At 36.6% G+C, this 11,189-nt stretch overlaps 1 protein-coding gene across 1 annotated transcript; it reads left to right on the top strand.

Annotated features, from left to right (window-relative positions):
• Positions 1-5,440: 5,440 nt before the first annotated feature.
• LOC145641472 (SWI/SNF complex subunit SWI3C-like) lies at positions 5,441-7,030 on the top strand. Its single transcript, XM_081692281.1, has 3 exons — positions 5,441-5,494; positions 5,641-5,795; positions 6,358-7,030. Exons 1-3 carry the CDS (start codon positions 5,446-5,448, stop codon positions 6,802-6,804), a joined length of 651 nt encoding a protein of 216 aa, XP_081548407.1. The 5' UTR covers positions 5,441-5,445; the 3' UTR covers positions 6,805-7,030.
• Positions 7,031-11,189: the final 4,159 nt, after the last annotated feature.

Genomic DNA, 11,189 nt, shown 5'->3' with positions numbered 1-11,189 from the left:
TGTGACTTGTGATTAACTGCAAGCTAATGGAACATTTAACAACCTTTTGTTTTTTCTTTTTTTCTTTCTTATTCCTCATGCTATTGTTCCAAAGTGACATCATATACGTATGTCAGGGTTTAGGGTGTGGTGGCGGGGTTTATTTTTTGTTCTTTGCTTTCTGTAATCCTATCACCTATTGTGCTTTTCTCTTTTAGTTTGTACGTACTTCTCTTGTTTCATTTTTGGGGCTTGCCCCTCTGGTTCAACAAAAAAAATTCTTCATGTAATTGCCAAAAAAAAAGGTTCATTTACAAGAATTTGAACATGTTTTAGGGGCAATGTTGGACATTTATAGGCTTGATACAATTAAACCTGGCTAAATATAATTGCATAGCATTAAATCAATCAATAGGAAATCAATCAAGCATTGACAATCAACAATAATAAATCATCCTTTCATATTATTTATGGATCCCCAAGAACCCTAGAATTAAACTACTCGCACATAATTAAATTTAAACTAAACAAAGCAATAAAATTAAGCATGGTTAAAAGCTATAAGCAATTATATAAAACAATTATATTAAGCATAATAAAAACAATAATAATAACCAACAAGGAAGCAATAATAATAATAATAAAAACTACATACATTTATGACAACATATATTGGTCATATATGGTTCGAAACAGAATTATATGACCATGAGATGTATCCCTTAGGGCCTCAAGTTTTTTCGCCACTAGGCCTTGTAACCTCCGAAATTCCTCAAATAGCGTGGATACTAACCTTCAATTTTTGATTTTTTTTGACTTTTTTTCGCCTGAAAATAAAAATTGCTGAGAAGTTTACCATAGTCCCTAATACCCTCCGGGAGTACAATGAGGTGGGTGGTACAATCCAATTTGCCTTAAAACGGTCAATTTAACCGTTCACAACTTGCCCCGGTTTCGTGAACTCAAACCTACCACGGACATTTACGACAACATTTAATGGTCATCTATGGTTCCAAACGACATTAAATGACCCTGGGATGTATCCCCTAGAGCCTCAAGAATTTTCTCCACTAGGCCTCGTGACCTCCGATATTGGAATTTTTAGACCATTTTTCCCCTGGAAAAAAAATTGTCGATATGTTTACCATGATCCCTAATACCCCCGGGAGTCCAATTAGGTGGGTTAAACCATCTAATTTGCCTTAAAACGGTTAATTTACCTGTTCACAACTTGCACCGATTTCGTGAACTCAAGCCTACCACAGACATTTATGACAACATATATTGGTCATGTATGGTTCCAAACGGAATTATATGACCCTAAGATGTATCCCATAGGGACTCAAGAATTTTTGCCACAGGGCCTTGTAACCTCTGAAATTCCTCAAAAAACAAGGATAATAGCGTTCAATTTTGGAATTTTTTCACCTTTTTTCGCCCGAAAATAAAATTTGCCGAGAAGTTTACCATGGTCATTAATATCCTTTTGGAGTACAATTAGGTGAGTGGAATCATCCAATTTGCCTTAAAACGGTCAATTTACCCGTTCACAATTATTACCGATTTCGTGAACTCAAGCCTACCACTGACATTTATGAAAACATATAATGGTCATATATGGTTCCAAACGGCATTATATCATCCCGAAATGTATCCCATAGGGATTCAAGACTTTTCGCCACCAGGCCCCGTGACCTTCGAAATTCCTCAAAAAGCGTGGATTTTGCCTTTTATTTTGGAATTTTCTAACCTTTTTCTGCCCGAACATTAAAATTACCGAGATGTTTAGCATGGTCCCAAATACCCTCCAAAAGTCCAATTAGGTGGGCAAAATCATCCAATTTGACTTAAATCGGTCAATTTACTAATTCACAACTTGCACCGATTTCGTGAACTCAAACCTACCATGGACATTTACGACAACATTTAATGGTCATATATGGTTTCAAATGGCATTATATGACCCTAAGATATATCCCTTAGGGACTCAAGACTTTTCGCCACCGGGCCGCGTGACCTCCGAAATTCCTCAAAAAGCGTGGATAATAGCCTTTAATTTTGGAATTTTTGGACCCTTTTTTGACCAGAAATAAAAATTGCCCAGATCTTTAGAATGTTCCCAAATACCCTCCGAGTGTCCAATTAGGTGGGTGGAACCATCCAATTTGCCTTAAAATGGTCAATTTACCAGTTCACAACTTGCATCGATTTCGTGAACGCGAGCCTACCACGTACATTTATGACAACATATATTGGTCATATATGGTTCCAAACGGCATTATATGATACTGAGATGTATACCCTAGAGCCTCAAGACTTTTCGCCACCGGGCCCCGTAACCTCCGAAATTCCTCAAAAGCGTGGATAATAGCCTTCAATTTTTGAATTTTTTGACTTTTTTTCGCCCAAAATTAAGAATTTCCGAGTGTATACCATGGTCCCTAATACCCCTCCGGGAGTCCAATTAGGTGGGTAAAACCATCCAATTTGCCTTAAAACGGTCAATTTACCCGTTCACAACTTCCAAACGAAATTATATGACCCTAAGATGTATCCCCTAGGGTGTAATACCTCGTATTTTTATACATATTTTAATTAAATTAAGTATTTTGACAAGTATTTAATTAATTGAATTTTTTTATTTAAAGTATTTTAATTATTTGTTTTAAATAAGTTTGAAAATATTTATAAAAGGAAAGTTTATTTAATTAATTAATTTAATTAAGTTGGTGTTTAATTTAAGTAAAGTTTATTTTAGTAAAGTTTTATTAGGGAAGAGATTAGGAAAATTAAAATAGGAAAGTTTAAGGAGAAGGGTTTCTAGAGAAGGGGTATAAATATTCAATACATGAGGCAAATTAAACTTTTCCCAGAGTGGAGAAAATCCAAGGTAAACCTATGAGTGGTTATTGATGCTGGCACGGTTAGCTCCAGTGTCAGTAACATCAATTTATTTGGGGGAGGTTAGGGGGAAACCCGTTCGATGCGTAGTCAACATTAAATAAATTATGTAGTGTTTAGTGAGAAGTTTTATTGGTTGTTGTATGCTTGAAAAAAACAGGTGCAACGAGGTAAGTTGTGTGTTGATAGGGAATTGTATGCTTGAGTGTTAATTACGCTTATGTAATCAGCTTTGCTGATTGTGTGTTTTGTGTGTTTGTTGGCCTTGTCTTTATCTTGGTCCTATGGTGACCCATTTTTAATGGAGAGTAGTGGAAACAAGTAGAGAGAAGCTTTTCAGGTGATGAAGCATATTCATGAATGGGCATGAGTGAATAGCGAATCATACTAGTTTCTGTAAGTATATGATGTGTTTATTGCTTTATTTATTTATGAAATCATTATTATGCGTGAATAACAAAAAGGTTTGAGTTCGGTTTGGTTTTAATAAGGGCCTATAATGGTTCCAAGTTGTAGGTTGATTTTATATAACTTCGTTTGACTTTGGTTTGACTTTACTTTCGTTGATTGACTTTTCAAGTTGACTTGTTTTGAATGGTTTTGAAATTAGTCTTCCACTGTGTGTCTTTGATAGTTGCCTTAACTGTTTTCACGGTTGTGGTATTGTCTTAGATATTCCTATTTAAAGTTTTAAACAGGGCAAACACAGGTATTTTATAAGATAGGAATTTCTAGGGTGTTACATAGGGCGTCAAGACTTTTCGCCACCAGGCCCCGTAACCTTCGAAATTCCTCAAAAAGCGTGGATAATATCCTTCAATTTTGAAAATTTTTGCCTTTTTTTCTTCTGGAAATAAGAATTTTCGAGATGTATACCATGATCCCTAATACCCTTCGGGTGTCCAATAAGGTGGGTGAAACCATCCAATTTGCCTTAAAACGGTCAATTTACCCGTTCATAACTTGTAACGATTTCGTTAACTCAAACCTACCACAGACATTATGACTAAATAAAATGGTCATATATGGTTCCAAACGGCATTATATGACCATGAGATGTATCTCGTAGGGCCTCAAGTCTTTTCGCTACTAGGCCCCGTAACCTCCGAAATACCTCAAAAGTGTAGATAATAGCTTTTAATTTTGGAATTTTGACCTTTGTTAGCCCAAAAATAAAATGGACGATCAGTTTACCATGGTCCCTAATATCCTCCGTGAGTACAAATAGGTGGGTGGAACCATCCAGCTTGCCTTAAAACGGTCAATTTACCCGTTTAAAATTTTTACCGATTTTGTGAACTCAAGCCCACCACGGACATTTATGAAAATATTTAATGGTCATATATGGTTCCAAACGGCATTATATGACCCTGAGATGTATCTCCTAGGGCTCAAGACTATTCGCCACCGGGCCCTGTGACCTCCAAAATTCCTCAAAAAGCGTGGATAATAGCCTTCAATTTTTGGAATTTTTTTAACCTTTTTTTGCCCGGAAATAAAAATTGCCGAGATGTTTAGCATGGTCCAAAATACCCTCCCGAAGTCCAATTAGGTGGCCGGATCCATCCAATTTGACTTAAAACTGTCAATTTACCTGTTCTCAACTTGCAACAATTTTGTGAATTCAAACCTACCACGGACATTTACGTCAACATTTAATGGTCATACATGGTTCCAAACGGCATTATATGACCCTGAGATGTTTCTCTTAGGGCCTAAAGAATTTTCGCCCCCGGGCCCCGTGACCTTCGAAATTCCTCAAAAGCGTGAATAATAGTCTTTAATTTTTGAATATTTTGACTTTTTTTTGCCCGGAAATAAAAAATGCCGAGATGTTTAGCATGGTCCCAAATATCCTCCGGGAGTCCAATCAGGTGGGTGGAACCATCCAATTTTTCTTAAAACGGTGAATTTACCAGTTCAAACCTTGCATCGATTTCGTGAACTCAAGCTTACCACGGACATTTATGACAACATATAATGGTCATATATGGTTCTAAATGACAATATATGACCCTAAGATGTATTTACTAGTGCCTCAAGACGGCTCTACCCAACCTTCTATGGTTTACTCCAACATTTCCCACTTGTCCAACTGTTGCTGAGCAGTTTTTGGATATCAAACGAACATCCCCGGAAGGTAATTTTAATGTGGCCGATTACCCTTCTTTTGTAATCAGTTTTGCTACAGCACCCGCTGCTCTAGTTAATTGTCCACCCCTTCCAAGTGTGATTTCTATGTTATGTATGGTCGTGCCTAAGGGCATATAGGTCAAAAGTAGGGCATTTCCCATTTTAATAGGAACTTCTGTACCAGAAACAATGGTATCTCCAATCATAGGGTTTAGGCTTTCGGGTTTAGGGGTTTAGGATTTAGGGTTTAGGGTTTAGGGTTTCAGGGTTTCAGGGTTTCAGGGTTCAGGGTTTAGGGTTTAGGGTTTAGGGTTTAGGGTTCAGGGTTTAGGGTTTAGGGTTTAGGGTTTAGGGTTAAGGGTTAAGGGTTTAGGGTTTAGGATTTAGGGTTCAGGGTTTAGGGTTTAGGGTTTAGGGTTTTAGGGTTTTGGGATGGATTCAGATGAAGGTCCTGTGCAGAGAGAATTCAGTCAGCTGAAAGGTAAGGTGTTGCTTTATCTTCTTTTCTTCTACTCTTCTAAAACCTTTGGTTGAATGAATGTTTTTATTGATATCGGTTTAGTAAGTAGGGACTCTTTTTCTTGATATTCTATTTGAATTTGACCAAACAAAGTTCTTGGGATCTAGACAAATTAAATTCAGAAGCATCTTCATTATCTGCTGAGAAAGTCAAATGTGCTGCAAAAGCTGGTCTTGCTGCTGCAACAATGAAAGCAAAATTGTTTGCAGACCATGAAGAGCGGGAGATACAGAGGCTGTCTGCTAATATTATAAATCATCAGGTATTAGTGTCCTTAAACTTTTTGTTTCCAATTCTAATTTGCCAATGTTAATTTCATGAACAAAATAAGACAGTCTGATAGCTGGATTTGGTGATTATGGCTTAATTTAGTATTTTGATGGCATAAAGAAGACCATGTAATTGTCCAAAACAAGCTTGTTAGTTCTCTTGCTTTGATGTGTTAGAGCCTAAATTTTATTCTTCTATATGACCCTTTTTCCAAAAGTCTTTCCTTGGAACTTGGTCAATTAAATTTATTCTTCTATATGACCCTTTTTCCAAAAGTCTTTCTTTGGAACCTGGTCAATTGGAAAGTTATTAAATTTGAAGTAGCATGTAACAAGGCTTTTTGTTGTGTATTCAAATAATATGTTGATTTACTCTGGTTGGTGAACATTATTTTCATATTGTGAAAGGCGAAGGCCAGATTAGCCTTGCAAATACACTTTTAATTATCAGCTAATAAATTAGGGATTTAATCTTGTGGAGTGTGAGTATCTTATGTTGTTAGTTTCCTTTTACAATTCCTGTGAAAATATAAGCAACATTTTGTGGTGAAGCAGTTGAAGAGATTGGAATTGAAGCTGAAGCAATTTGCCGAAGTGGAGACCTTATTAATGAAGGAATGTGAACAAGTTGAGAAAACGAGGCAAAGGCTGGCTGGTGAAAGGGCTCGTGCTTGTACTACTAGATTTGGAACCAGTGGAGTTCCTTCACCAATAAATTTGTCTGGTCAAGTTAATAATAATATCAACAGTAAACCACCAGTAGCATCACCGTCACAGCCTGGGGTTTCTGGCTATGCCAATAGCCAAATGAACCATCCACAGATGTCTTTTGTACCACGTCAGCAAATGTTCTCTTTTGGGCCCCGCTTGCCGCTTTCAGCCATACAACCTTCTTCCTCAGGGATGCCGTCAAGTGTCATGTTTGGTGCTCAAGGGAGTGGCCAGTCTTTGAGTCATCAAATGTTGCGACCTGTAACAGGGACTAGCACAGGCATGGGTTAATGTCATGGCAAGAGATGTAATTGTTTGTATTTGATTTGCCTATCAGTCAAACTTAAACAGGCTTATTGTCCTGACATGCTTATGACAATGTTTTTGGTTGGGGGTGCTTTGGTCAAGTCAGATTTCTGCTGGGAATCTTTGCCTTGGGAACTTTCAGCTACAATTCAACTTTGGTTATGTGGATTTGATATGCAATTGGTTCTGTGGCAGCAATTCTTTTATTGTATCTTGCATCCTTACTCTGTTCCTCTCGCTATTATTTAGCTATTATCTTCTTCAAAGTCAAGAAGTGTAGAATTGATTAAGATGAATTACACCGGAATGCTGTGTAGTTTCTCATCATTCCATTGTTGTGAGCGTGCTCAGCAAGCAATCAAGTTTATAAAGTTGCCAAGTATGTATTCGTTTGCTTTCCAAAATCTTATTGTGTCAAAAAAAGATATACTGGTGAAGTGTAGTATCCCCCTCCCTTAAATCTCTAGGTAATGTTGCATGAATATTTGGCGGCATTTGTTGTGACTTGTGATTAACTGCAAGCTAATGGAACATTTAACAACCTTTTGTTTTTTCTTTTTTTCTTTCTTATTCCTCATGCTATTGTTCCAAAGTGACATCATATACGTATGTCAGGGTTTAGGGTGTGGTGGCGGGGTTTATTTTTTGTTCTTTGCTTTCTGTAATCCTATCACCTATTGTGCTTTTCTCTTTTAGTTTGTACGTACTTCTCTTGTTTCATTTTTGGGGCTTGCCCCTCTGGTTCAACAAAAAAAATTCTTCATGTAATTGCCAAAAAAAAAGGTTCATTTACAAGAATTTGAACATGTTTTAGGGGCAATGTTGGACATTTATAGGCTTGATACAATTAAACCTGGCTAAATATAATTGCATAGCATTAAATCAATCAATAGGAAATCAATCAAGCATTGACAATCAACAATAATAAATCATCCTTTCATATTATTTATGGATCCCCAAGAACCCTAGAATTAAACTACTCGCACATAATTAAATTTAAACTAAACAAAGCAATAAAATTAAGCATGGTTAAAAGCTATAAGCAATTATATAAAACAATTATATTAAGCATAATAAAAACAATAATAATAACCAACAAGGAAGCAATAATAATAATAATAAAAACTACATACATTTATGACAACATATATTGGTCATATATGGTTCGAAACAGAATTATATGACCATGAGATGTATCCCTTAGGGCCTCAAGTTTTTTCGCCACTAGGCCTTGTAACCTCCGAAATTCCTCAAATAGCGTGGATACTAACCTTCAATTTTTGATTTTTTTTGACTTTTTTTCGCCTGAAAATAAAAATTGCTGAGAAGTTTACCATAGTCCCTAATACCCTCCGGGAGTACAATGAGGTGGGTGGTACAATCCAATTTGCCTTAAAACGGTCAATTTAACCGTTCACAACTTGCCCCGGTTTCGTGAACTCAAACCTACCACGGACATTTACGACAACATTTAATGGTCATCTATGGTTCCAAACGACATTAAATGACCCTGGGATGTATCCCCTAGAGCCTCAAGAATTTTCTCCACTAGGCCTCGTGACCTCCGATATTGGAATTTTTAGACCATTTTTCCCCTGGAAAAAAAATTGTCGATATGTTTACCATGATCCCTAATACCCCCGGGAGTCCAATTAGGTGGGTTAAACCATCTAATTTGCCTTAAAACGGTTAATTTACCTGTTCACAACTTGCACCGATTTCGTGAACTCAAGCCTACCACAGACATTTATGACAACATATATTGGTCATGTATGGTTCCAAACGGAATTATATGACCCTAAGATGTATCCCATAGGGACTCAAGAATTTTTGCCACAGGGCCTTGTAACCTCTGAAATTCCTCAAAAAACAAGGATAATAGCGTTCAATTTTGGAATTTTTTCACCTTTTTTCGCCCGAAAATAAAATTTGCCGAGAAGTTTACCATGGTCATTAATATCCTTTTGGAGTACAATTAGGTGAGTGGAATCATCCAATTTGCCTTAAAACGGTCAATTTACCCGTTCACAATTATTACCGATTTCGTGAACTCAAGCCTACCACTGACATTTATGAAAACATATAATGGTCATATATGGTTCCAAACGGCATTATATCATCCCGAAATGTATCCCATAGGGATTCAAGACTTTTCGCCACCAGGCCCCGTGACCTTCGAAATTCCTCAAAAAGCGTGGATTTTGCCTTTTATTTTGGAATTTTCTAACCTTTTTCTGCCCGAACATTAAAATTACCGAGATGTTTAGCATGGTCCCAAATACCCTCCAAAAGTCCAATTAGGTGGGCAAAATCATCCAATTTGACTTAAATCGGTCAATTTACTAATTCACAACTTGCACCGATTTCGTGAACTCAAACCTACCATGGACATTTACGACAACATTTAATGGTCATATATGGTTTCAAATGGCATTATATGACCCTAAGATATATCCCTTAGGGACTCAAGACTTTTCGCCACCGGGCCGCGTGACCTCCGAAATTCCTCAAAAAGCGTGGATAATAGCCTTTAATTTTGGAATTTTTGGACCCTTTTTTGACCAGAAATAAAAATTGCCCAGATCTTTAGAATGTTCCCAAATACCCTCCGAGTGTCCAATTAGGTGGGTGGAACCATCCAATTTGCCTTAAAATGGTCAATTTACCAGTTCACAACTTGCATCGATTTCGTGAACGCGAGCCTACCACGTACATTTATGACAACATATATTGGTCATATATGGTTCCAAACGGCATTATATGATACTGAGATGTATACCCTAGAGCCTCAAGACTTTTCGCCACCGGGCCCCGTAACCTCCGAAATTCCTCAAAAGCGTGGATAATAGCCTTCAATTTTTGAATTTTTTGACTTTTTTTCGCCCAAAATTAAGAATTTCCGAGTGTATACCATGGTCCCTAATACCCCTCCGGGAGTCCAATTAGGTGGGTAAAACCATCCAATTTGCCTTAAAACGGTCAATTTACCCGTTCACAACTTCCAAACGAAATTATATGACCCTAAGATGTATCCCCTAGGGTGTAATACCTCGTATTTTTATACATATTTTAATTAAATTAAGTATTTTGACAAGTATTTAATTAATTGAATTTTTTTATTTAAAGTATTTTAATTATTTGTTTTAAATAAGTTTGAAAATATTTATAAAAGGAAAGTTTATTTAATTAATTAATTTAATTAAGTTGGTGTTTAATTTAAGTAAAGTTTATTTTAGTAAAGTTTTATTAGGGAAGAGATTAGGAAAATTAAAATAGGAAAGTTTAAGGAGAAGGGTTTCTAGAGAAGGGGTATAAATATTCAATACATGAGGCAAATTAAACTTTTCCCAGAGTGGAGAAAATCCAAGGTAAACCTATGAGTGGTTATTGATGCTGGCACGGTTAGCTCCAGTGTCAGTAACATCAATTTATTTGGGGGAGGTTAGGGGGAAACCCGTTCGATGCGTAGTCAACATTAAATAAATTATGTAGTGTTTAGTGAGAAGTTTTATTGGTTGTTGTATGCTTGAAAAAAACAGGTGCAACGAGGTAAGTTGTGTGTTGATAGGGAATTGTATGCTTGAGTGTTAATTACGCTTATGTAATCAGCTTTGCTGATTGTGTGTTTTGTGTGTTTGTTGGCCTTGTCTTTATCTTGGTCCTATGGTGACCCATTTTTAATGGAGAGTAGTGGAAACAAGTAGAGAGAAGCTTTTCAGGTGATGAAGCATATTCATGAATGGGCATGAGTGAATAGCGAATCATACTAGTTTCTGTAAGTATATGATGTGTTTATTGCTTTATTTATTTATGAAATCATTATTATGCGTGAATAACAAAAAGGTTTGAGTTCGGTTTGGTTTTAATAAGGGCCTATAATGGTTCCAAGTTGTAGGTTGATTTTATATAACTTCGTTTGACTTTGGTTTGACTTTACTTTCGTTGATTGACTTTTCAAGTTGACTTGTTTTGAATGGTTTTGAAATTAGTCTTCCACTGTGTGTCTTTGATAGTTGCCTTAACTGTTTTCACGGTTGTGGTATTGTCTTAGATATTCCTATTTAAAGTTTTAAACAGGGCAAACACAGGTATTTTATAAGATAGGAATTTCTAGGGTGTTACATAGGGCGTCAAGACTTTTCGCCACCAGGCCCCGTAACCTTCGAAATTCCTCAAAAAGCGTGGATAATATCCTTCAATTTTGAAAATTTTTGCCTTTTTTTCTTCTGGAAATAAGAATTTTCGAGATGTATACCATGATCCCTAATACCCTTCGGGTGTCCAATAAGGTGGGTGAAACCATCCAATTTGCCTTAAAACGGTCAATTTACCCGTTCATAACTTGTAACGATTTCGTTAACTCAAACCTA

The sequence above is a fragment of the Chenopodium album genome, chromosome 8, assembly GCF_948465745.1.
Source record: "Chenopodium album chromosome 8, dcCheAlbu1.1, whole genome shotgun sequence".
Classification (NCBI taxonomy): Eukaryota; Viridiplantae; Streptophyta; class Magnoliopsida; order Caryophyllales; family Amaranthaceae; genus Chenopodium; species Chenopodium album.
Note: the sequence above shows the minus strand (reverse complement) of the source record. Positions and strands in the feature narration are given on the sequence as shown.

What these genes read in the sequence shown, in the direction of transcription:
- LOC145641472 (XM_081692281.1), top strand. Translation starts at nt 5,446, where the DNA reads ATGGATTCAGATGAAGGTCCTGTGCAGAGAGAATTCAGTCAGCTGAAA. An exon ending in AGAATTCAGTCAGCTGAAAG is followed by an intron (nt 5,495 to 5,640) that starts GTAAGGTGTTGC and finishes CTTGGGATCTAG; the next exon opens with ACAAATTAAATTCAGAAGCA. An exon ending in CTAATATTATAAATCATCAG is followed by an intron (nt 5,796 to 6,357) that starts GTATTAGTGTCC and finishes GTGGTGAAGCAG; the next exon opens with TTGAAGAGATTGGAATTGAA.